At 33.8% G+C, this 27,863-nt stretch overlaps 2 protein-coding genes across 2 annotated transcripts; both read right to left on the bottom strand.

Moving 5' to 3' along the window:
* Positions 1-8,801: 8,801 nt before the first annotated feature.
* On the bottom strand, positions 8,802-13,898 carry LOC109185405 (dynamin-related protein 1E-like). Its single transcript, XM_019335424.1, has 15 exons — positions 13,436-13,898; positions 13,144-13,207; positions 12,681-12,788; positions 12,342-12,443; positions 12,159-12,209; positions 12,008-12,069; positions 11,511-11,601; positions 11,225-11,289; positions 10,864-11,058; positions 10,642-10,761; positions 10,487-10,557; positions 10,113-10,338; positions 9,954-10,004; positions 9,302-9,670; positions 8,802-9,205 (listed from the first exon to the last, which is right to left on the bottom strand). Exons 1-15 carry the CDS (start codon positions 13,850-13,852, stop codon positions 9,077-9,079), a joined length of 2,121 nt encoding a protein of 706 aa, XP_019190969.1. The 5' UTR covers positions 13,853-13,898; the 3' UTR covers positions 8,802-9,076.
* A 425-nt stretch (positions 13,899-14,323) lies between these two features.
* On the bottom strand, positions 14,324-17,271 carry LOC109185244. The gene is made up of 5 exons (XM_019335226.1): positions 16,602-17,271; positions 16,327-16,500; positions 15,826-16,134; positions 14,773-15,671; positions 14,324-14,374 (listed from the first exon to the last, which is right to left on the bottom strand). Exons 1-5 carry the CDS (start codon positions 17,269-17,271, stop codon positions 14,324-14,326), a joined length of 2,103 nt encoding a protein of 700 aa, XP_019190771.1.
* Positions 17,272-27,863: the final 10,592 nt, after the last annotated feature.

Genomic DNA, 27,863 nt, shown 5'->3' with positions numbered 1-27,863 from the left:
TTTTAGTATGTAGTCTATTTTACTGTATCACCACCATGGCGTATCTCTAGGGGCTATCAAATACATGTTGATTATAAACTTCCATCTGTTGTCTGACTGCATACTTTATGAAGACCGGTTCACAACATTAGTGGAAGATATGAACCCAAACAATCAATTTGCAAATAATCTGACAAACATACATATTGACTATACTGATCATAAAAGAGTGACTATGTCCCATATACATTCTCCAAATTGGACCATATATATCTACCAGTGCTCCTTGGCGCCAGAAGTGCGGGAAATCTATCGGTGTAAAAGATAAGAATCCGCAACAACTAGATCTAGTAAAGAATTTTCATCACTCTTGAAAAATCTTAAAGACGTTCGTATTTTTTAAAAAAATGTGGTGACATTTTCATAATTACCATCAACTTTACTATGCAAACTTGAACACTTAAATATGCAATCTTTAACAACTAAATACGCAAACCTGGCAAATTTTATAAAATCAATGCAAAATCTAAATTTTAAATCTAGCTAACATGTAAATCCTAAATGCTAATCAGTAAAAAGTGAACCACTAAACCAAATAAAACCAAAAACACAATCATAAACTCTAAAATCAAAACCCTAAGTGCAATGTACTTTCGCATTTTCGCAAGTGCAATATTTTAATACTAAATGTGCAAAATGTTAATACTAAATGTGCAAAATGTTAGTACTAAATGTACAAACCTGAAAAATTTTGAAAATTGCAGATTTTAGTGTTCAAGTTTGCATAGTAAATTTGGTGATAATTACGAAAATGCCACCATATATATATTTTTTTAAATCAGATCTGGTCCATCCAATTTTTCTAGATGTAAGGTTGAGATTGGTTCTTAGTTTTCTCCTAAGGACTTGTTCTCATATGATCCAATGTGTGTGTGTGAAGAATATTATATAACTAGTATTTTCGCCCGTGCGATGCACGATATGAATTTATTGTAATATATTAACAATATGTGAATCGATATATAATTATTTAAATTAGAACATCAAATATTATATAGTGCAATTGAAGATGTGATTTGAATCATTATGTGTTTTAATGTTATCATTGCTTGAATTTGAGCAAATAATTGCTCAAATTAATAGCTAATGTGTAGATGTACGCATGCGATGTTGTAACTTTGGAAATTTTATTTATCATTGTTTAGTATTTTTTTAATATAAATTATGCAAATATGCCCGTCTCTAGCTAGCAACTCAGTTATAGAAATGAATTGTTATCTTAATTCATTTGTATATATGGAAGATATATTATTATTATTATTATTATTATTATTATTATTATTATTATTATTATTATTATTATTGTAATTGTAATTGTAATTTTATTTTATTATTACATTATTACATAGGATTTTTATTAGACTTGAACAATAATATTATAACATACATAATATTACCAATTATGCAATATTATCAATTAATAGATTTTAATTAATTTTCATTTGACATTTATTTTCTAAATAAGCTTTACTACAAAAGTTTGGGAGGGAAATAAAATAGGAGGATTTTGTTTTGTATATATATATATATATATATATATATATATATATATATATAGAGAGAGAGAGAGAGGGGGGGGGGGGGGGGGTCAATGAGAACAATTGCTTAAGTGAGAACGTGAGAACAAATCGTGTGCATCCATCTAATATTATTTAATGGTCTAGATCAATCGCGTTTGCACAGATTTAATCCGCGTTCGAACACACTTAATCTAGACCATTAAAATTAATTATATGAATGCACAAATTTGTTCTCACGTTCTCACCTAAGCAAGTGTTCTCATATATATATATATATATATATATATATATATATATATATATATATATATATATATATATATATCTCTAAAAACATAATAAGTGTGAATGAAAGTTATACCCCTGATTTATGTCCGATTTTTCTGTTAAGTTTTTTTGTACATTATGCTATAAAGGTTGTACATTAAAATATTTTGGACAAACATACCCCTACCGTTATAACTTCCGTTATCTTTTCCACTATTGTTACCATGCACATGCATCCACCATATATTTTCTTATCTTCTTCATTAATAATAATATATACACATTAAATATTTGAGGTATATGTTAATTATTACATAAATGTAAATATCAAATTTATAAAAATGATTTACATTATTATTATTATTTAGAATAATTTAAATATCTAAAATCTAAATAAATTTAAAATTTTAATATAATGTATTAATATTGGGCACCTATTTTTTGCGCATCGCGCATAAAAAAATACTAGTATATATATATATATATATATATATATATATATATATATATATATATATATATATATATATATATTGACAAATAATTATTATGATAATTAAGGAATTAATTACACAAATATTAGTATAATTGACTAATAATTATTATGTTAATTAAGATAATAATTACAAGGACATTATTATAATTACAATTAAACATGGATCATTGGATGTTTTTATAATAAATACAATTAATTTATTCAAATATGGAGAAGGAGGAAAAAAGTAAAGGTGATATAGTGAAAAATAATATACTTCAGGTATAAAAGTATAATTGCCTAATAATTATTATGATAATTAAGTTAAACATGGGTCGTTGAATTTATTTTTATAATAATTACAATTAAATTATTTATATTTTCCCCATATTTATTTTAAATAATAATATAATTACATAAATCATATTACATATCGATTTTTTAAAGATAATTATAGAAAAATGAGTAATATATTATTCAATTAATTGAGTGATACTTTTGTACTAATCTTATAATCAAATTATAAATGTACACTTTCAAATATTAAAATTGTTTATAATTTCATCTCTAATTTTATTATTTAAATATATAATAAAAAAAATGTATCCGTGCATCGCACGAGTAATTGGTTAATTATTTGCTCAAATTCAAACAAGGATAACATCAGAAAACATAATCGTTCTAACTCATTTCATCAATTGCACTATATAATATTCGTTGTTATAACTTATATAATTGTATATCGATCTAAATATTATTAAAATATTATAACAAATTTATTTCGTGCAACACACAGGTGAAAATACTAGTTATATTAAAAACGTTCATTTATACTTTCTCAATCTGTTGAAGCACAAAGAGTCAATGTTGGGTAATATGGTTGAAAAAATCCCAAAATAATAATTCTACAGAAAAAATTATTATTGTATGGGAAAACAGAAAAAACTGGGAAGGAAAATGTGGAGTGTTTGGATATAGGTTTAGCACGAATTCGAACACAAAGGTCTTTTCCTTAAAACCTTATTTGCTACCTCCCACAAGTGCTAGGAGCGTTGTAGCCTAGGTTTCCTAGGATAAAACGTGCTACGATTCTTTGTTTAAGCACCTAAACAAAGAACCCGGCAAACAAAGCACAGCAAGAACACTGGTTGGCTAAAAGAAGAGAGTAGAAGCAGAAGTTTTGAAGTAAAACTGCACTGGAATTCCTTAGTTTCGTGTACTGTGTAAAATGCTACTACTCTACCTCTCTTTATATAGGGATGTTGGAGTGCTAGCATTCAACATGGCCATTAAATTGGTATTAAAACCAATTGTGTAACACCTGTAACAGCCACCCACTAAGTAGGATTAAACTCAGAATTTAAAATTGAAATTAAAACAGTATTAATTCCGTAACAGATGAGTTTAATCTGTACAACAGGCTGAACTTTCGGGTTTCAGACCGTTGGGGTGCAGGTGCACACGAGAGCATAAGGACCAGCAACACGAAAGTACATCTCTCATGCGTGCTGTGGTGCAACCCGAGAGTGCACCTCTCGTGATCACAGATGCACGAGAGTTGTGCTCTCGGTGCACCACAACCTCTCCTCTCGTGCTCTTTGTAGCAAGAGAGTAGGTCCTCTCGGTTCGGTTTCGGCCGAACCAAGTGACTATATCAAATGAAAAATGATACCGAAGTTTGGCATAACTTAGCCCGCAAGGCCAGCCAATTTCCGGACGACATTCGTGCCCGTAGGTGCCGGCGCATGCGAGCTCGGGCTTGAATCAAGCCTTTTCGATCTCTTCTAGTTGGATTTTGATCACAGATGCACGAGAGTTGTGCTCTCAGTGCACGTAGCACAAGAGTAAGTCCTCTCGGTTCGGTCGAGTTTGGCATAACTTAGCCCGCAAGGCCAGCCAATCTCCGGACGACATTCGTGCCCGCAGGTGCCGGCGCACGCGAGCTCGGGCTTGAATCAAGCCTTTTCGATCTCCTCTAGTTGGATTTTCATTTGCACCCCCCCTCCCCCCGCGCGAGAGAGCCTCTATGCTATACAATTCTACAAGCTTCAAAAGAGCTCATGTATATAAGGGGGGCAAATCTTGTTTCCAAACCAATGTGGGACAAAGTCCACTGTTTTCCCTTCATTTCCCAACTCAAATGGGTCTACTTTGAGAATCAATATCTTATTCACCCATTATCCATTTTGAGCGTACAATATATCAATCTCTTCGTCTCACTACGAAGAACCCGAATCCACTTTGACCCGACCCAAATCGAAAGTGGACTCCACTGATAATTGTACCACAAAATAGCCACTTAATATGCCATTTTAAGCTAATTTTTCCAACAGTCAACACCGCCTCCACAAGATCAATCTCATGACCTCCCATATAGGAGAGTAACTACATGCCATCTGAGCACAAAGTGCTTGGCAAATATCATTTTTTATTTAAATTTCTATAAACTCCCTTAAGTTTCTAAACAACATACCCCTTCAAATATTACTCCTAAAAATTATCAAACAAAGTCAACTTAACTCATACCTTGTATAGACATCTTAGGTCACTGGATTACTCAACCCTTCAAGTCATTCTGTTCCCTTGACTGTTCACTCAACTCTTCGGGAGATAGGCAAGAAGTTGTGAATCATCCACGGATATCTAGAGCTTTTCTCTTCCTCGGTAATATGTTTATACTTATAGTCGGTTATAGAAGAAATGAAGTTTAGAAAGCCACGTAAAAGTAGGGATGTCAATTTAGCCCGACCCAATGGGCCAACCCAAAAAAAAAAAAAAAATCGAAACCGACAGGGCTATGGCCCGAACGGGCTAGCCCGATAAAACACATTAGCCCGAAGAGTCCGAAACCGATTAGCCCGATGCCCGATAGGGCTAGCCCAAAATTAAAAGGGCTAGCCCGACAACCCGAACTATTGAAAACTATTCTTTCCTATAGAAGTGATGTGAGACCTAACATATATGGAATAATTATTATACTTTAAAATAAATAAATAAATAAATAAATAAATAAATAAATATATATATATATATATATATATATATATATATATATATATATATATATATATATATATATATATATATATATAAATTAAAATTAAAATTTTTAGTTTTTTAAAATTTAAATCAACATTAATCTAATATTTTGACTAAAAATTGATGAGAACGGAATTCTTCGTTCCCGCCAAATTCTCCGCGGGAACGTAGATAGAGACTATTTTTAATTTTTCGTTGAGGACGGAGATGGGGAGTATAATTCCCGCCCCGCCCCATTTCGCCCCGCCCCGCTCCGTTGTCATTCATACTCTAAATATGGGTACTCACTTTCAGTTTCTAATTTTAGTTCAGATGGTTCAACCCGCCCGATTAACCCGACAACCCGAAGTTTAGGGTTAGGGCCAAACCGAACTCGAGAATAAAATATTAATAAACCGATTAGCCCGACAACCCGACAGGGCTAGCCCGATTGACATCCCTACGTAAAAGACACAAGGATTTTTTTAGTACAAACTTTGATAATAAGAACTGAACTTCTAATTTTATTCAACAAAGATGCTCTTTATATAGAAAATCTCGTAGGAAGATTACAAACTTTTTACAACTTTTAAGAGATAACTACTAAGTTACATAAAAAAAAAAAAAAGTTTTCAAACTTAGTACACACTAGTACAATAAGATAAGATATAAGTTATTTCAATTAATATAGGAATAAGGTCCAAATTGGCCCCTGAACGAAACGTGAAAGTGCAATTAGGTCCCTCAACGTAAAAAAAAAAGTGTAATTACCCCCCTCAACACCTCAAATGTGTGCAATTTGATCTGATAGCAGGTTAGCATCCCATCTAGCAGGATGCATGTGTGACGTGGATGATGACTTGGCATTTTTTTTTTTTTTGGAAAGATGACTTGGCATTTTTTTTTTATTTCCTTCTTTTGTCTTCTTCTTTACAAAACAACTAACTCTAGCAGTTGTAATATTCCACCATCGATATCTTCTCTCAAATTTACAAGCAGGATAAATTTCATGAAAAAATATTCAATTTTACATAGTTATATTAACAACGAACAAGTTAATAGCTTTCACGGGCGTGGTTTGGGAATTTCTGATGCAGGTACACGGTGAATGGAATTTCTGATGCAGGTACACGATGAATGGAATTTCTTATGCAGGTTTGGGAATTTTGATGCGTGGTTTGGGAATTTCTATTGAAGCTTTGCCTTAATACATGGTGAATGGAAGAAAAGGAAATAAAAGGAAATTAAAAAAAAAATGTCAAGTCAGCATACACATCATCATATAACTGTTTGGATGGAATGTTAACATGCTATCAGGTCAAATTGCACATATTTGAGATGTTGAGGGGGGTAATTGCACTTCTTCTACGTTCAGGGACCAAATTGCACTTTCACGTTTCGTTCAGAGGGTCAATTTGAACCTTATTCCATTTATATAATAAGATAAAATATAAATTATTTTAATTAGTACAATAAAATAAGATCTAAAGACAATAAAATAAGATCTTAATAAATTAAAGTCTCTTTATTTTTGCCTTATTACGTTTTTGTCTTCTTGTATTTTTATCTGAATTCAAGAAGGGCTTTACAAGCGAGTAACTACCCGCTGCCGTTGCCTCACTACATGCAAATTTAAAATGCTTAATAAATCAAAAAGTAGATTCTACTTGGTGGCTATGGGAAAAGAAGAAACCCAGTACTTCTATACTTGTATGCCTCAAAGTTGAAAAGCAACAAACAAAACCAGTAGCAATTTTACACAAAATATATCAAATTTAGCTAACAGTAGTTTAATAATTTGTCTAGAGCTTTTCTCTTTCTGAGTAATATGTTTATACTTTGGATAATCAATTGTAGAACAAATGGAGTTTAGAAAGTTATGTAAAAGACACAAGGAGTTTTTAGCAGCAGCTTTGATGATAGGAACTAAACTTCTCTTTTTATTCAAGAGGCTCTTTAGATAGAAAACTTTGAAGAGTTGCAGGAAGATTACAAACTTTTTACAACTTCAATATTAAAGAATTTATTAAAATAAAAGCATTTAACTTGTGGTGCACTGTCATTTAATAAAGGAATAAGGGTCAAATAGGTCATCCAACTACACACAAAAATGCAATTAGGCCATCAAACTCAAAAAAACTACAATTAGGTCCATGAACTACGCAAATTAATGTAATTTCACCAAAAATGACTTGTTTACCTGTTGTGTCGGTTTCAGAATTAAAAATAATTTTTGAACTTTTATTTTAATAATTTTAAATAATAAATTATTTTAAAATTTAAAAAAAAAAAAAAAAAAAACAAAAAAAAAAAAAACAAGTCATTAGAGGTAAACAGCGTATCAACAGGTAAACAAGTCATTTTTTATGAAATTGCATGAATTTGTGTAGTTCAGGGACCTAATTGTAGCTTTTTTGAGTTGGGTGGCCTAATTGCATGTTGGTGTAGAGTTGGATGGTCTATTTGAACCTTATTCCTTTAATAATAAATTCTTCCGTGATTAATAGTCTTTAGTTTCTTCAAAATTGATCCTGAGGTTCAGCTCAAAATAATTTTGTGAGACATATAAGTAAGACTCATTGTGTTCAGTTCGTGGGACATATAAGTAAGACTCATAGTGTTCAGTTCGTTTAAAGTGGACAATGAAGTTATTTGGGAAGTTATGGTGTATATTTAAAATTCCAAATTTATGGACTTAGACCTTTGGTTTGTTGTCTAAGTTATTAAAATGCTTCTGTGACTTAACTATCTTTTGGGTATTTTAATGAGTGGGAATGACAGACTTGTTAACTGCAAGCTCTTAGCCGTTAGAGGTAATGTTTATGTTAACTTATAAAGAAGTCGAATATAGTCAACATTATGCTAACATACAGTATTTTTTTGTACAATTTGGATGTGTTTCTCATTAAGTTGCGCATATATTTTTATTTTGAAAAAAATCCATTAAAGTACCAAGAATAAACATTGGGTTTGTTCATAAGGTTTGTTCATAAAAGCCTAAGTTGGAGAATTAAAATGCATGTGACCATAATGAATACTACTCTGTTAAATAGAAGACATGTCACTATAATTCATGTGTTTTGTTCTTTGATGAAGAGATCGATATATAACTACTTACATCAAAAAGTCTTCAAACTAAGTACACACTACAATAAGATAAGATCTAAGTTAATTCATCTAGTACAATAAAATAAGATCTAAGTTATTTCAACTAGTACAATAACATAAGATTTAAAGACAATAAGATGAGATCCTAATAAAGTCTCTTTATTTTTGCCTTCTTACATTTTTGTCTTCTTGCATTTTTTTCGCGCTAGCAACTCTTTCGCCGCCTAATCCCCCACCCAAGAATCGAGAGCCGTCTAGGGACGGCCGAAGGGAGCTTGCTTATAGAAGGGCTTAACAAGCGAGTAACTATCCGCTGCCGCTACCTAACTACATGCAAATTTAAAATGCTTAATAAATCAAAAAGTAGATTCTACTTGGCTCAACAAAAGCAATTTAACTAGGGAAAGAATTCGTTAAAAACCCACGGATGTTGCCTATGGAAAAAGAAGAAACGCAGTACTTCCATACTTATACCTCAAAGTCGAAAAGCAACAATAAAAACAACCAGTAGCAAGAGTGCTATATGTTTTTACAGATTTTGACGTGAACAAAATCTGCAGATGATGGCGCTAATGGGTGATTTCTACGGCCTGGAGCTGGCAGACTATATATATAATGCAGCTGAAGACGTACAATATAATGTTGCATTTCATCTTGCCCACAACACTCTGTCTATTTCATCTCTTGCAGATCTGTACAGCTCAAGCCTTCGTGAGCATTTCTGCCTCCTCTCCATCAACACTGGATCTTCATCTAATACCTGAGAAAGCTCACGGCCCTACAAATGCACCTTCAAGTGTCAAACAAACCAAACAAAAACTTCTAACTTCAGAAGATAAAAGAAATTGAATTATTTTATATATATAAAATATACCTCCATTTTACCGAGTTGAGTATAAAAATGATCCAGTAAAGAGCGCTTGGCTTCTCGGACTTGACAGTAAACAACAGCTTTTGGGATGGTGTTCTGGAGGGTTTCGCTCACCATTCCAGTGTACGCAGAAACATTTAAGCTTATTCTTCTGAAGTGTCCTTCTGTGTACCTATCAGCTGTAGAAACAGTTGGGTTTCCTACCTTGTCAACTTCCTGTGGCAGTTTCCGGAAGAAATCCACCGTCAGGTATGAAGATTCCATGTCTACCATTCGCAATATAGTCTTTCGACTATCGTCACGAAACCTTTCTAATGCTTCATTTGCTGCATTTGATATATCTGTTTGAAGAGTTGGAAACCGCCTCAATTCCTGCATCCACAAATATCAGTTATATATTCATTGAAAGGAAAATTAGAAATGGTTAATCTTCGGCATAATTGAAGCATGTGCTCCATCTCAATTAAAAGCTTGAGCTGATAGTTGAATTGCACATCAATGGCTATATACTCGCCCCCTCACGTATGCGGTGAGTTCCAAGTCCGTAGTAAGCCTGATACCAAATGCATGTGCTCCATCTCAACTAAAAGCCTAAGCTGATAGTTAAATTGCACATCAATGGCTATATGCTCAACATGCATCACAATTCATAAACCTGAGTTTCTCCTACTGACTTCCTCACAAGCTCCTTCAAGATGAAGTGGACCTGCATGGCAAATTCACAATCCTAATCAAAAGCTCTACGGATAGCATTGCAATCTTTTATGTTATTCAATGCATCCACAGCAATAACAAAACTAACAATAACACTCACCGCATCCACTGCAGCTTCTGCTGGACCTCTGAAATAATTAAGGGCACCATCTATGAGGCGCCTATAGCCTTGTTCTGGTGCTATCAAATGAGGTTGGTAGCCATCAGCCTCAGTGACAACTTTCTTAACATTTTGCAGTGAGAGATGGCGATCCAATGGAAGTTTCCTAAAAGCTGCCGGGAGCTGGTAGTCAAAAACTCCATAAATCCGATCTCCTCCAGGCCGCCTATAAAGTAGATAATGACAATATAAACAATGGAGGAGTTGCATCCCAAGAGGCCAAGATGGAGCCAATAGTGCGTGAAATTTAATATGGTTACTATTGGTGTATCAGTATTATGAATTTGGTTTAAGGGAAAAAGGTAAACATTTACCCTCCTTCAAGATGCTCCTTAAATACCCGATCAAATGCACGGCAGAGTTCCAAAATAGTATATAACTGGGCCTATAATTTGAACAAAAAGTAAATACTTCGAACTAGAGCCAAAACCTAGAACGGGTACATGTAGAAAATGGAAAACATTCTCACCCCGGCATCAACAGTGACAGGTCTGCCGAGATGACTCAACTCAGTTTCAAGTTCATCAATGCTTCTATTAATCAGAGACAATATAGCTGGTATGCGAGCCTTAATCACAGATTCTAGGTGCTGCAAAAACATGATTGAAAATTACGACAGTTGGGTATCCATCTCTTTACACAATGGATTATTATTTCATGTTTTAAGCTACAAAAGTAACAGTATGCATGCCTTTGAAAGCAGTTTTGCAAGATACTCTGATCCCATTCTGCTGGCCAAGTGTCTGTACTCGGGACTTCTAGCAAAAAATTCTCGCTCATTATGCCTTGCAACCATCATATCAACATTTCTGTTAATATCAGCCTGTGAACGATTCACAATTCCAACCCAAGGATTTTGAAGCCGATAAGATCTTCCTTCAAGAACCTTCATTATTACCCATACACACCGTGAAAATGAGAAATAAAAAAAGCAGACAGACCATGCACGCACAGTGGTAGAGATAGAAAGGGACAGTCCTTTATCAGGCAGAAGGTTGACATCACACAACAGACCTTCCCCCCAAAAAAAAAATAAAAAATGAAAAGCTTACATCTAATGCATTTGTACCCTTGTCCATCAAATCAATCTTCGTTAACACACCAATTGTACGTTCACCTGCATGAGAAACAAGTAATTTCACATTGGTATACGGATTGATGAAACATATAAGTATACAATAAAATAAGCACAACGTACAAGCTAATACCTCAGCGGATTACACCAACAAATTTCCTATTCCTATTAGAATCCTACTCCCATTGGCATTTATATACTTTATTATATATAAAAACATCACATAAATGAATCTCTAACCATACTAGAAAAGCATAAAATACCTGATGGGTCAACTTCTCGAGCTATCTTAATAGCATCAGATGTTGCAACATCTTGATTGGCTGGGGTTATGGCTAAGATGATGCAGTTTGGCTTCAAACAAAGGATGAGAAATGTCAAGCAGTTGGTATATGAAAGTTTCATAGGATGTGGAGGCAGTTATCACTAGAATGGTTGAAACTCAAAAAATAGGTGGCAAAAGACATTAACTTATTATAAGTCAAATTTTGTTTCATCAGTAATCATAGCAAATTAGCAATTCTATGGGTAAAAATGTAAAATGTTACTTTATTACTTAAAATAAAAAACATAAAGCTAACTTAAATAAATAAATAAATGACCCTAACATTTGTTATGGAATGTACAAGAAATATGGAACCTATATATATTAGATAGCTTGGAGATTTATAGGGATTTGAGTAAATAGTCATATGAAAATTTGTTTCCTTATTAGAAATCTTCTGGCATGTATTTATAGGGCTGTGAGTTGTGACAATACCTTCTCAACATATGATCGAACCATGTCTTCAATTTCCCGAACAATACTTTCGGGCTGCCCCTCTGCCAAGAATAGTTATGGATAATTTTAAAAAAAAATGGAAAATGAATAAAGAGGATATATTGGCAAACTAAGCAAAAAAGAAACATACCTACAGCAACCTTAGTCAGCCCAGGTAAATCTACCAATGTCAAGTTAACAACTGCCAAGTAAAAATAAAACATGAAAAATAGTCCAAGACAACAAGAACAGCAAAGCAAATGGATAAAATCATCATAAATTTATAGACTGTAGCAAAGCATGCAGAACATTTTAAGACTCAGTAAACACACACCATTTGGAGAGTAAATGCTAAGATTAATAGGAAGAGGAGAGATCTGCTTTGTCTTTCCAGTAACTCTGTCAGTTTCATCTTGGATCTCCTTTCTGACCAAAGCTTCATAACAAAGCAAAAGAAAGTGAAAATAATTAGATAAATAAATTAAACAACAGATGGGTGCTCTTTTGTGTGTGTCTATTTGTTTACTGAATTACACAGAGCTGTGGCTTCCAAACTCAAAGTCATGGTAATGTAGAACAAATATTTAAGAGTAAAGGTCAACCCCAGTGCACAATTATTCCTTTTGTCAGTGCAATTATCATAATATCAGGCAAGATACAAGCAAAAACTTACAAAAATCTGTAAATCTTCTATTTCCAGAATGAAGGAACTGTGCATACTCCTGTTGTCCTGGCTCTATCTTGTAAAGTTGCAAAACAAGTGGCCTTCTTGTCACAATTCCTACCAAAAAGAGCATTGAAATGAAAAAAGTAGAAGAAAACAGAGTGTGGCTTCATATCAAGTACTCTTTATTATTCATTGTTCAATTTAACATATCAACAAGGAGAAGCAGAGCCTCTGCGGCTATGGTTAAGAATTAATTTAGAATAGCAGAACTTGATTGTGTCAATAATTTTCTACTAAATACACAAATAAAATGATTCGCAAAATTCTGCCGATTAGTATACTGCGTGTTCTGCTGTTACTCCATTTGATCAATTATTCAAAATCATAATGATTAAAGCACTAGAAAATGACAAAACACTTTCAAAATTTCAAAACCTGAAAAAAAGTTCAAATCACTAAAATTCATTACCTGATCCTCTAGGAAGAAAATCACGCCCCACAATACTCTCCAACACCGACGACTTCCCGGAACTCTACATCAAACCGCACAACCACTCATCAATTGCACCAGCATTAGCAGAATCGGCATAAGAACACAACCGGCTGCTCAATCAACACATGCATACATACATACGCACTCACACAAACCAGATACGTATATTCACACACATACACCAAACACCAGGCAACATACAATTGATACAAACACAAAACAACTCAATCACACAGAGAAACAGAGGGAGATGAAGAGTGATGAGTACTTGGCCGCCGAGGACGACGATGGTAGGGAGAGCGTCCCAGAGAGTAGGCAAACTCCGATCATCGCCATAGTCGCCGAGGATCGTACACGCCTTCTGAATCCTGTTGACAAGCGCAATCAAACCTTCCATTCCGCCGGTTCGAGGCAGCGCTCTCTCCTTCTTCGAGACGAAGCTAACGAGTATCGGCAGGAGTAGGAGGAAGAGAAGTAGTAGAAGTGGCGAAGCAGAGGCGGAGAAGGGGAGAGTGGGAGTTGTAACGGAATCTAATTTTATCAAATTATTATAATTATTATTATTATTATTGTGATAATTAGGAATTATTATTAAATGTGTTTTGATATTTGGGGATTGTTGTTGTTGTTGGGTTGGAGTTGGCGGAAGGAGTGCGCCACGTGAACACGTCTGGGGAGGGGTCATGTTTCCTTCGTGGGATGAAGAGATGTTTGAATTGTTGGTTTTGAAAATATGAGAGAGGCGCGCGGGATCTTTTTCGTAACTTCCTAGGAGATGATGGATGACTTATAAATGTGTCCAACATCTGTAACCGTCTTCTGCATTCATGATTTTTTTTCACCCAAATTATTACTCCGTAGAATCTATTATGCATTTCGTCTATTTGACATGTAGATTACACTGCCGTTTCACCGTTTGATTTTTAAAAAGTGATTGCTTTTTGCTTTTTTGAACCCACTTGCACGACGTAAAAAAACACAAAAGTTTATCCAACTCAAAGGGATAGAAACTACAATTTAGAGTTAACTAGTAGTTGCACTCGTGTGATGCACGGCTATATATATAATTTATATTATATTCAGTATAATATAATAAGATGAAAAAATATACATTTCAAAACTTAATAAAATTGAAATGATGAATTTATAAATTTTATTAGACATTGTTGAAGACTCTTTTTGTTGAACCCATGCGATGCACGGCTACCTATATAGTACATATAATATTCCGTATAATATAATAAGAAAAAGAAATATATCATTTAAAAGCTTACTAAATTTGAAATAATAAATTCTGGAATGTTATTACACATTGTTGAAGACTTCGTTGTACACAACATTTTTAGTCGTACTAAGATATGGTACATTTTCTCCACAAATCAAAATTTTCAAACCCCTTGGGTTACTAACTCTTGAAACAGCTACGTACAATTGTCCATGGTTAAAGACATGTCTTTTCAACAGCAATCCCACTTTAGAAAGTGTTTGTCCTTGACTTTTGTTGATTGTCATGGCATAGGATGACATCAACGGGAATTGCTTCCGTTGAAATTTGAAAGGCAATCTTGGATCTGACGGTGTAAGTGACATTCTAGGAAGTAATACTCTTGTTCCTGCATTTGTACCGCACGTGATCTTGCCTTCCAACACGTGATCAGCTAACCTAGTAACAATCAACCTTGTACCGTTGCATAATCCTAGTGTGTGATCAATATTTCTCAAGAGCATAACAAGTGACCCAACTTTAAATGTCAAAGCATGATTTGGTACTCCAGAACATCTCAGGCCATTCAAGAATTCGGGAGTGTGCAAATCTGCTAACATATCAACATTTGAATTTGACTTACAAACAGAATCACAACTCAAGTAAGTCTTACTCTCAATCGGATTATGATCATTCATGTATTGGTTAATGCTATCTACCACATCCAATGTTATAGCCAAAATAGCACTATCATTAAGATATGACAGATCGCCAATCCCTAGTCTAAAATGAGGGAAGGTGCTATCAACAATTGTAGCAATAGGGTCATCCTCGCACTTCAGCAATAAATGTTCTGGAGCTGTAATATCTGACTCACCATCACGTGGATTACCAACAGTTCTGTCACCTATATTAGCTATCCATTTTGCAAACTCCTCGATCTCTTTACCCTCAATTTGTGATTGTACACTTCTTAGGCGCAGAGTCTTAGTTAGCCTAAATACTTTGCAGGATTTCCAAAGATATGAGGAACTAATGCTCGCCCGGACAATATCCTGTCTGGTACCCTTCGAAATTACTGGTAGAATCTGCCTGGAATCGCCACCAAAAACAACTGTTTTACCACCAAATGTCATTTCATAACTCCTTGGATTTTTGAAGCGCAACAAATCCCTCATAGTTCGATCTACGGCTTCAAAACAAAATTTGTGCATCATTGGAGCTTCATCCCATATTATCAACCTGCTTTGCACAATAAGCTCTGCTAATGGACTGCCGTGACTTATGTTGCAAATGGAATCTTCATTAATAAATATCGGTATGGCAAACCATCAATGGTGTAGTTCTTCCACCTGGTAATAAAAGCGAAGCTATGCCGCTAGATGCAACATTTAACACTATTTAACTCTGAGACCTTAAAGCGGAGGACAATGCTCGCCACAAAAACGTCTTACCAGTCCCTCCATAACCATAAACGAAGAATAACCCGCCAACTTGGAGATCAATATCGGTTAACACCTCATTGTATATGACTTTTTGCTCTTCGGTTAACTGCCTTACCAATTCCTGGTTCTCTTTCTCCTGATCCACAGAGTCACATGATAATTCTTCTTGTATAAACCTGTTTGATATAACATTTAAGGTCGCAAAATTTGTCGTAGGCATTTCAGGATAGTCCTTCAAACTCTTACCATGAATAGATAACAGCTTTTCAATATCAACTAAAGCAAAGCTCATCTTGTGAGATTCGGTCAACACAAAATCTGCATAAGTTTATATAAAATATACTAATTAAGATGCCTACGTTAAAGTTCACTTTATATTTTGTTAGCAATATAACAAAAATAATCTGTAGAATGTATGTGTACCTCTATTGTGCAATTGTTTGCGGACCTAGAATTGTGCATCATCAGACAATTGTGGCCACACAGCATTCCAAACTGTTTCCGGTTTACCCATGCAACTGCTCATTAGCAATGTAACAAATAATCTCCTCAACTGATCTCCTGACGCCCAATGACTGGCTTCATCTATTGCATCAACATATTCGTTATCATCATCAACTAAACCTCTTGCATAACACGCATTTCGAAATGAGTCATAGTGGACACCGTTTACAGTCCTGGTATCTGCATAACTTGCAGGGCCACGTATTTTATTCAACAAACACCTCAAATAAAAGATTTCTCCAGTAGCTGGGGTGACATAGAAGATCCTTCCGATTGAGAACCCTTTTTTCGTGGCTGCCATTTTCTAAGGTCTTTCTTCGAAACGAATCTTGTTAGCATCTCAACATAAGTAAGCTCTCTTGCATCTGGGAATGTCTTATTCGCCTCAAACCATTCCAATAACATGCAATGTGCTATAGTGGGTCTATTAACAATGTTCTCAACAGGATCATCATCTGCAAAGACCACACTCTGTTGATTAGGAAGGTGAAAGCTTAACCTTTCCACTGAAGGAGCCCTAAGCTGTATATCAAAATCAAACAAACGCCAAACCACTTCACATGGGGATATGTACCTACAGTCATAGTACATATTAATCTCATCTATGACTTTTCCATTCTCTTCATCATTGCTTGTTTTGTAGAATTCGGCTGTTACCCGATCATGACCCTTGTTAACATACTTGAACAGGTACTTGATTGAGCGTGACTGGTTGCACCACTCGACATTTATATGAGCCTTGTACTTAAGTACTAAATGTCTATTGTGAGTTACCACATATCTGTTGTCCAACACGATCCCGTTCGTTGTAACTATACTGCCGTTGTCTCTCCGTCTATATACCGGATAACCATCGTCATTAAATGTAGAACACTCAACAAATCTCTTAGGAAAATGTTTTGAGCATCGTGCATTTACATACATGGAAAATTGCTCCTTGCTTTTCCACATGGACCATGCATCATAAATTCCTCTACAGCTTTGTAATATTCTACATCTGTATTTTCATCTAGTATCTCAGCGGAAATGATTTTGTCTAGAGTAACCACTTGACTAACTTCTTTATTTTTCTCCAAAAAAAGCAATATATGAGCATGCGGAAGACCTCGCTTTTGGAACTCAATTGTATATATAACTGCAACATAATCGCAATAACCAGATAAAAGGAAGGTAATTTATGCTAATTGTAAAGACATTGATGTAAAACTAAACAAAAAGATTACCTCCCGCCACATAGCCAAAAATTTTATTCTTTCGACAATCAGCTATCAAGGAATCCAACTTCATCTTGAATAAACGGCAAATTATGTCAGGTCGGTCTTCTGCTTTCAACCTTCGATCTTTAAAAAAACGTTGGACCTCCGGCCACTTTGGGTTGCATGTAAACGTTATAAATAAATCTGGATATCCAATCCATCTACATATTGCCATGGCATCTTGGTAGTTTTGTATCATGTATCGAGCACCGCTTGTAAAACTTGACGGTAGTATTATTCTTCGACCTTGTGCTGCGGGGTTGACTCCACCCCTTGTTAAAGCGTCAGTCAACCCACTGTATGTTTCACACCTTAGGCTTTTTGGTGTGTCCTGATATAAATGAGTCTTCCTGACTCAACCATTGTGTGTATCCATCGACAACGAACTGTTAGAACAACCGCTTTGCAAATAGAATGATACTCGGAACAGAATTTCTAGACTGAATGCGATAGCAAAAAAACGCACTGGATCCAAATATATATATATATATATATATAAAATAAACATAATAATAATAATAATAATAATAATAAAAGGGAAATGAAGGCTCTAGAAGTTCATCCGCCATTCTCTTGCATCTCACTTACCACTCTCCGGACAAAGGCTCACCTCTCTAGCTCTCTCTGTAATGGCGTTTATAAGAGACGATCTCTCTATCTCTCTGTGTAATAGCGTCCCTTCGAGCCTTCATTACCCTAATCCTCTCGCAGAAATCGTTTCGACGATTTCTGTTCATAACCGTTTATCTATATCTTTCTCTATTATCATGATTCATGGGTTCGAAACATCCTTACCCACCCTCAAAGCATCACTCATCAGGAAGATCTTCTTAGGAGCTAATTGAAGCTTCATTTCGAAGAAAGGTACGGCGTTTCTTACTCCGATTTCTTTATTTTGACTATTTTTAGTCGATTTTCAAATAAAAGCTTGGATTTCTTGATTTTTAGTCTCATAACAATGTTGATTGCTGTCGTAATGTATTCCAAATTTTAGACCGTTTAAAATTTCCGGCTTATTTCTAAAATTTAGACTGCAAATTTGTTTTTAATTATGCATGCAATGAAATCTTTGGGTTTTGATTTTATTCTCGGAGATCTAAGCTTTTAGATAATTTTTTACTCTGGATTTTTTCATTCGTATATTATAAATCTACAATTTGATTTTTTTTATTTTTTCCGTAGTTGAAATAATACTATCTGTATTGAAATTTCTGGTAAATTTTTTGGCAATTTTTTTTATATGGCATGTTATTGTTATCTGTCTGCTTAAAGAACCAAGTCTACCTATCATATTGATTTATTCTGATAATTTTTGCTTATCGCTAAAAATCCTAATATTTTGTTTTTCTAACTTAGGGTTTCCTGTAAAAATTTGTAATTTTTTTCCTAATTCTAATTACTAATATCATTTTTTTTTGTGCGAGGATGAGCTCGGTGACTGGTTTTGAAAAGCAGATAAGAGAATGATACATAAGCAAGCTATTATGGAGATTACAATAGTTGATAAAAATACTAAAATATTAGTTTGCAATTTACCTTTATATGTTGCATTTTGTTTTCTTTTGTTACCTATAATGGTGGACTTTGTAAGTTTCTTTATAGTACTCTAATGTGAGAATGAATTTGAATTGCCCTACTCTAATAATTTTTTAGAGAGTGTTTGTATTTGTTTGAGCAGAATAGTATGAGTTCCACTGTGTGAAAAGTAATAATTTGAATTGTAGATGGATTAATATTCTTGTAAATCATCATTGTGTCAGTGGAACTCAACAGTTTTATCACTTGTTAATAATAGCCTATCTGCCTATGTCATCATACATGTCCTCACAGTCTGTAAACTTTATTTTGTATGAGTTTTATCTTGCAGCCATTATGTTCATTAGTTTTTGTTAATGACCATATCCTTAATTTTTCATATATTTAGATATCACATTGTTTATTTTATTTTTTTTCTAAGTGATGGCACAATATGGTCAGTAAACATTGCCTATTTGCCTATTTGCCTATCTGTATTTGAAATGTGTGTTCTATCAGTTTGGTTTAAGACCATATCTCTCTTTTATTACATATTGAGATATAGCCTATCTGTATTTGAAATGTGTGTTCTATTAGATTCCTTCCACCAAAAAAAAAATAAAAATTTTTCATTGTGATAGTTGAATGCATGGGTGCATAACTTGAAACCTTATGTTCCTTGTTATATTTATATTGAACTAAGTTACCTAATTTTTAAATACTGATAGATTTTACTTGTCAATAAGCAGGTTAATTGAATGTCACAATTTGACACCTAGGTAACCTCAATTTACTAAGTCTCTAACAAAATGAATCCCACAATTACTCAATGTTTATCCTTGTCAAAATACATGAGTTAATTATTTTTTTGGATTTTAATTTGCAGGTACAAATTTACTTGCAATCCTGCTATTATATCTGATGCAATTCCAAAGGTATATGGGGATGCGCTTCATATTAATGTCCTTTAATAAGTTCATATTTTGTAATCCTTTGTTTTATTAGAATATCAGATGGACTTGATGAAAAAAAATTGCCTATTTTCAAGTCTAATGAAAGTTCACTGCTTTTCAATAAGTAGAAGATACAATATTTTATTGCTGATTCACAAACTGAGTTTGGAGGTAATACAAATGTGACTACAGTACAAATCTCTGTCTCAAAATTTACTTACATATATTCTAATGAATATCTAAATAGTAGTAGATATAGAGTGTCTAGAAATGTAATTACTATAGATGAATCTGTGCCATTATGGGTATTCATTATGTGCCTTCTTTCTTTGCATTCATTATGTGCCTTCTTTCTTTGCATAGTCCATTGCATTTACCATTTTGGAAAAGGTACCTGTTCAAAGAATTAAGAAAACTGGAACATAGATAATATAAAATAGTCAGCCAGAAATGAATCCAAAATTAAGTTCCATCAGTCACAACTGTCCTAACCACTTAGCATCACATCGTTTAGATTCAAATGCCACCATTATCAAAATCTATGTTTCAAAACCATACACTACTCAATGTCACATGTGACCTTTTCCAGTTTCACAGACAGTAGCAGAGACACCTCTTGACTGTACCACTGCCATCACCACTCTCTTCCTTAAAGGAATTGTCATTAGTCAACGGACTTTCAGACTCGTCCTCACCATCAAGAAAGAACCCCTAGATTACACCAAAAAATTATTTTTTTGGTTAAGTCTGAAAAATTTAGATCATAATGCAATTTTTTTTATTTAGTTAAGAAGCTAACCTCATCACTGTCACTGTCATCTTCTGGCTTTAGAATTTTTGAACTCAAATCTTTGTTTTGTGAGTCAAAAATTATCTGGACAGTGGATTGCTAGTAGTGCACTATACAGGTAAATTTGTAATGATTCAATAGCTTTCTTGTTGAAGCATTTCCTTCAGTTTTGAATGTCACACAATATCACTGGAAAAACCATCTATTCTCCTGGCTGGGTTAGTTTAAGCTTTGAAAGTACTATGGTATACATTATATTTCTAGAATTCTATTTGTTTTCAAAAGAAAGTTGAAAGAGGATACAAAGGTTCACCTTAATCTTGCAGCAACTGTCTTCTTCCTTGTGAATGATTCCCCAACAGGCCGAATGCAAAAAAATTAAATGAAGTTTAAAGCCATCACAACAGGTATTATTTCATGATACCTTTAGATTCTTTCTCTTGCACCCATGGTAGTCTATCCCTTCAACATTTTCATTCCTCTTTCCTCTGTTAAACATACAACTACATAATTCATAGACTAAATGCAAAATAAAGTGACTTTTCATCTAAAAGAGAACGGTCCAAAAACTAATAAACCAAATTAGATTTTTTCCTTCACTCTATCTTCTGTTAGTTTCGCACGACATCACAAATCGTGAATAGAAAAAAAAATGTTATTATCAAATGAGTCATTATCTTCTCCTATTATCATCTTTGAAATATTTGCCAGAATATATGTTCACTAAAAATAACAGTAATAAAGATTTTTTCAGATTATCTAAAGCAATTAATACAAATATATATATATATATATATATATATATATATATATATATATATATATATATATATATATATATATATATATATATATATATATATATATATATATATAAAAGAATCAATTTACCTATCATCAAGAAAGAGGCTTCTTTACTTTTGATTGATTGTCCTCTAACTTCTGGCACTTTGGAGCTCCTTACTAATCTAACGCTGATTTGCTTGGCAGAAACATATTGAGAATGCATATTATACAGGGGTTTACTTCTTCACAATAATCTGGCCGAGGCTGTGATTTTACCTGATTTGAGTGCTTTATATAGAGGTTGGATTATTCTGGGCTTTTAGAATAAAGAAGAGGAAAGCTTTGGAACAATAAAAAGGCATGATTACATTTTTCTTCAAAAAGACCTCTCATAAAGGTTGTGTTCAATTAGATTTCAAATACTTCAGATTTGTAATTAAAGTATGCAACGATTCTGTTTTCTAGATTTATTATTGTGGTTCTCGATGTTTACATGCATAGGTAATACAAAGAACTAACAAACTTAATATAAAAAATTATTAATGAATTAGGCTAAATCTAATCAGTGGCTGTAATTGAATATGAACAGCATTAATTATCGTGTAAATTAACATTTCTCTTAAACGGCATCGTTTTCATTGGGCGGGAAAAATTATTGCAAAAAACTTCTTGCTTTATTATAGAGTTAGATACTCAGTTTGGCCCTTTCCCTACAAGGAAAATGCACAAAGACATCACTACAAAGACAATGATTTTTTATAAATATTATTGTCTTTTATATAAATAAAAGACAACAATTTTATCTAAAATCGTTGTCTTTGAAACTAAGTAACATTTTTGTCAAAGACAACGGTTTTTACCGAACTGTTGTTTTTAGTGTGGTGTTTATGTGCATTTTGTAAAAAGACAACACTTCAAAGACACGATTTTGTAAAACTGTTGTCTATGTGTGTTTTTTTTTTTTTTTTTTTGTAAAGATAACAGTTTTATTTAACCGTTATTGTTTGTGTGTTGTCTTTAAACGCACTTTGAATACACAACACTTCAAAGACAACGGTTTTTAAAATCGTTGTCTTTGTGTGTTTTATTTTTTAAAGACAGCGATTTTATTTATCCGTTGTCGTTTTTGTGTTGTCTTTTACCGCATTTTGAATACACAACACTTCAAAGACAACAATTTTGTAAAATTGTTGTCTATGTGCGTTTTTTTTTTTTTTTTTTTTAAAACATCGATTTTATTTAACCGTTGTCCTTTGTGTGTTGTTTTTTACTGTATTTTGAATACACAACAGTTATTTTTAACTGACACTTGGACAATTATAAACTGACATTTGACTATTGAGTATTGCACAATTTAGTCACAAACTTTGAAATTTATCCAATTTAGTCATTTGATTGTAAAATTACACTCAATTTGATTTTCCATTACAAAAGTCATCAAATACTGTTTATTTGAAGGGTAATAAGGTCAAGCGACGTTCTTAGCCCTTTGTCGCGTAATCACCCCCTTTCTCTCTAATTCAAATACAGACCAACATTCTCAACCCTAACACTACGGAAATGGTAGAAATTAGAGCTTAAAATCATGAATAACATTGAGAAGGGGTTTTTGTTTCGGAAGCATGTGAACTTGACGCCCGGAACTAATGACATTACACTCCTGGGCATGTTAATCGGTTATCCCAACAACAGAGCCTACATGGAGAAGAGCCGCAAATTATGCAGTGGACTCGTGTCCACAATGCATTGTGAACACGAGTCCAAAACGACGTCGCTTTCAGAGAAAACGCGTCATTTCAGTTAAAAAAAATTTGATTTTGTCTCGCCGTTAACGGCGTTATTCGTTTGTGCCAACAACAGAGCCTACATTGAGAAGAGGTTTGTCAAACCCAGAGGAGTGACGTTACAGATTTTAAGAGCATCCACACCAAAGGTGAATGAGGAGTTAATGTCAGATTAAAAAACTTGGATGGAGATAATAAGAGATGTGGAGTGGAGATAATGGAGGAAAGAATCCTCCTGCAAATACACAAATAATGTCAGAAAAAGATAAAATAAAAAAAAAATAAGCAACACAGGCTGTGCGCGTTTGCGCACAGCCTGTGGCCACACGGGCGCGTGCAGTGCACGCGCCCGTGTACGCGTCAGGCGCGCTGACAGCGCGCCTGACGCTTCAATTTTTTATTTTTTTTTTTCAATTTCAGTTTTCTCTTTTTTCTTTTTTTTTTTTTTTTCTCTCCCCTCCCACTTTCTCTTTCTTAATCACTCTTACATTATCCCCCAATTCTCCCCAACTGATGTGGATGCTCTAATATCTGTAACTATGGATATCACCTTGAACACTTGGGCCCACTCTGTTGGTGTTTTTGGCGAGAAGCTCCAATTACACACAGAAGAGGGCTCCGAGAAAGTAAAGTGGACTCTGGTGAGTAATGTCCATGTAACATTTTTCATGGATGCGTTTGGAAATCCGAAAAATGACTTCTTAAAAATGTTTTTTGAGTTTTCATATTTGGTAAGATGGAGGAAAATGAGATCAATGAAAAATGAAGCATTGGTCAAAGAAAAATAGGTATATTTTAGGAGAAAATGACTTCTTTTTTCTTTTTTTTTTTGAGAAATTATTTTCCAAGGGATGCACATATAAAAATTTTCGGGTCTAATTTTTTGCGGGCTTTTGCGAGTCGGCCCACCAAACTCGTGAGTTAAGGTTCACGCAACCAAAGTTCGCCCCATACGGGTTGACGGGCACCGTGGGCCGATCCGCATTTTTTATTTATTTATTCAAAAAAAAATTTTTTTTAAATAAAGTTTACAAATAATATTAATTTTTTCATATTAAAAAATTACATTTTTAAAAATGTTAATAATATATATATATATATATATATATATATATATATATATATATATATATATATACTACACTACGCTACACGTACAGTAATACTACACACACACACATCTAATCTAAATCTAATCTAAAAATCTAATAAGTGTGAATGAAGGTTGGTACCCTTCATTTATGTCCGTTTTTCTGTTATCTTTTTTTATACATTAAGCTATAAATGTTGTACTATATAATTTTGTGGACAACAATGCCCCTACCGCTATAACTTCCGTTATCTATTTCCATTACTATTACCATGCACTTGCATCCAACATATATTTTTTTACATTCTTTAATTGTAATAATATATGTTGATATTATATTAGAATATGTAATAAATAAATTATTAATCATACCATAATTATTAATATACTTTTTAATATATAATATGAATTCTACAACTATAAATTTTATGAATTTTTATAAAATTTTAATTTTAAAAAATTATAACTATGATTTTAGCATTGAATACTAATATTGGGCACTTAGTTTTGCGCATCGCGCATAGAAAAGACTAGTATATATATATATATAGAGGCGGGTTCAGGTGCGGCAGTGTCTTACGGTGCGGTTATTTCTTACGGTGCGGCAACACCAATAGTTCACCAAATATGCACCATCAACGTTAGGAAATACACCACACAAAACAGAGTAAACAGAGCCCTGCATCACCAAACACACACCATTAGGTGTGAGTAAAAACACCATACACTGTTCGGAAATACACCATTGGGGGTGGTGAGTTATATGGTGTGTTTTTTTGAGTCTGTGGTGTATTTTGTGATGTTTTATTACATTTCATTGGGGTGTGTTTTTATTACACTGTTGGTGCATATTGTTAACACTGTTGGTGTATTCTGGAATTTGACCGCACCGCCGCACCGTAAGACCCCGCCGCATATGAACGCTCTTCTATATATATATATATATATATATATATATATATATATATATATATATATATATATATATATATATATATATATATATATATGTCAAAAGAGTGTTATTCACAAAAGAATTTTATCAAAACTATCAAACAATTAAAATTTTGAAGTATTCATTTCTTTTCATTTTCCTACTCATTTTATGAAAAATGAACCAAACACACAATTTTCCGTTGGGTAGCCAAACACTATAAATGAAAATGTTTTTTGGAAAATGACTTATTTTTCAGAAAACATTTTCTGGAAGTCATTTTCCGGGTTTCCAAACACACCTTAAGTCACCATTAAGTGGTGATAGGTCATGTATGACCATTATGTTGTGTTTGAAACAGATGTAACGGTTTCTGTTACAAAGCCTATATTGATGACATATAAAGATATATAAGTTTAGGTCCTGCTACTGCTCCGGAACACCTGAAAAATACACCATCTATATTGTCCGGAGATCAAATGGGAGACATTGTCACATTGTTACTCTGTTAAAGTTGCTACTACCATTTGGACATCAACACAAGAATACTAGCTACAACAGAATACCATGCAATTCACTAAGATATACAGTGGAGGTATCAACTATGGCTGGAGGTATGCTTGATCCTATCGCTTCCGCTATGAGGTTAGATCATTATAATATTATGATTGTATATTTATTCTAACATTTGGTATCAGAACCTGTTTATTTCTGCCTAGTTGTTCAAAGTACTTATGCTTTGCAATAATCTATTTTGAAAAATAGAGTAAATATCATGTTCATATGCAATTTAAATGCTGATTTATATATTATTTGCATATCCATATTTTGTGTTATATATATCAATTCTAAATGTATATTGTGCGTATATGTATGGATATGTGTATGAAACATTTGGTGATATGCGTATGATTATATACATATTAATCAGAATGTGCATCAGAGTACATTTGTTTTCGAAATAAACAAATATTTTTTTAAAAAAAAAATTGTTGGCTTCGTCTTTTTTTACTGTTACAGCGACTAGCTGGCCACCGCTATTTCCGGCAACCGCCGTGGGCGGCGAAGAAACAGTATTAAAAAAAAAACAACAACGAATTGAGATCGGGGCTTGTTGAAGCTTTGACCGTGGTTTTTGTGTTCCACCTGTCGGCGATAAAGCTTTGTACGTTAACACCGCGTCCTGGAGTCTCAGACAGAGGATGGTGTCGGCGTCGGCGGACGGTGGATGGCATCATCGACGGGAGTGGTGGCGGTGCTGGGCTTCGGCTCCGGCCGATTCCTCTTCCAGTGATGTCTTTCTCTCCTTCGGCCATGGCTAAGTGAGGACTGCTTCGCGATCTAGATCAGAAGTGGTGCGGCTGAGGGAGAAGGCGGAGGGATGGCGGTGCTGGGTCTCGAGCGGTGGGGCTTTCCACCGTAAGCTCCGTCCGGCTATCTCTCTCCTCTCTCTCTGTCAGCCATGGCAGCTCTCTTTCTCCCTATTCGATCTGCGCTGCTAGTTTCCTTTTGTTAAATCGAAATGAAATAATTAGGGGTTTTGTTGCCAAACATCTTATGCACAGGTGGCACCCGAATTGAACTCTTATATAAGAGGTTGTGAGTTTGAGTCTTAGTGAATCAATAGCATTAAAAAAAAAATCAGAGGTTTTGTTTGGGCCGGGTCTGTACAATGGGCTTGACCCATTCTATTAATAAAAAAAAAAAAAAAAAAAGGATTCTTGGCCTGTGTTTATATTTGCTTAAAAGTGTCCAACATCTGTAACCGTCTTCTGCATTCATGAATTTTTTTCACCCAAATTATTACTCCGTAGAATCTATTATGCATTTCGTCTATTTGACATGTAGATTACACTGCCGTTTCACCGTTTGATTTTTAAAAAGTGTTTGCTTTTTGCTTTTTTTGAACCCACTTGCACGACGTAAAAAAACACAAAAGTTTATCCAACCCAAAGTGGATAGAAACTACAATTTAGAGTTAATACTCATTTTGGTCGTTACACTACCCAAAAACAAAAACAAAAAAAAAAAAAAGAAAAAACAAAACAAAAAACAGGTTTTTTGTAAAATTATTATCTTTTATATAAATAAAAGAAAAGACAACAATTTTATCCAAAATCATTGTCTTTGTAAAAAGATAACACTTCAAAGACAACGATTTTGTAAAATCTTTATCTATGTACGTTTTTTTTAAACAAAGATTTTATTTAACCGTTATTATTTGTGTGTTGTCTTTTACCGCACTTTGAATACACAACACTTCAAAGACAATGGACGGTTTTGTAAAACCGTTATCTATGTACGTTTTTTTAAACAACGATTTTATTTAACCGTTATTATTTGTGTGTTGTCTTTTACCGCACTTTGAATACACAACACTTCAAAGACAATGGTTTTTAAAATCGTTGTCTTTGTATGTTTTATTTTTTAAAGAC

This window comes from Ipomoea nil, unplaced genomic scaffold, assembly GCF_001879475.1.
Source record: "Ipomoea nil cultivar Tokyo-kokei standard unplaced genomic scaffold, Asagao_1.1 scaffold1317, whole genome shotgun sequence".
Lineage (NCBI taxonomy): Eukaryota > Viridiplantae > Streptophyta > Magnoliopsida > Solanales > Convolvulaceae > Ipomoea > Ipomoea nil.
This window is presented reverse-complemented; position numbering and strand designations above follow the sequence as displayed.

Excerpts from the sequence above, each read along its gene's own strand:
- LOC109185405 (XM_019335424.1), bottom strand. The coding sequence starts at position 13,852 with ATGACCCCTCCCCAGACGTGTTCACGTGGCGCACTCCTTCCGCCAACT. Across the intron at positions 12,444-12,680 it reads TAGAAGATTTACAGATTTTT|CTTTGGTCAGAAAGGAGATC; the intron begins GTAAGTTTTTGC and ends TTTGTTATGAAG. Across the intron at positions 11,290-11,510 it reads TCGAGAAGTTGACCCATCAG|GTGAACGTACAATTGGTGTG; the intron begins GTATTTTATGCT and ends TTTCTCATGCAG.
- LOC109185244 (XM_019335226.1), bottom strand. The coding sequence starts at position 17,271 with ATGTGGAAAAGCAAGGAGCAATTTTCCATGTATGTAAATGCACGATGC. Across the intron at positions 16,501-16,601 it reads ATGGCAGCCACGAAAAAAGG|ATACCAGGACTGTAAACGGT; the intron begins GTTCTCAATCGG and ends CAAGTTATGCAG. Across the intron at positions 15,672-15,825 it reads TTATGGTTATGGAGGGACTG|ATTCCATTTGCAACATAAGT; the intron begins GTAAGACGTTTT and ends TTATTAATGAAG.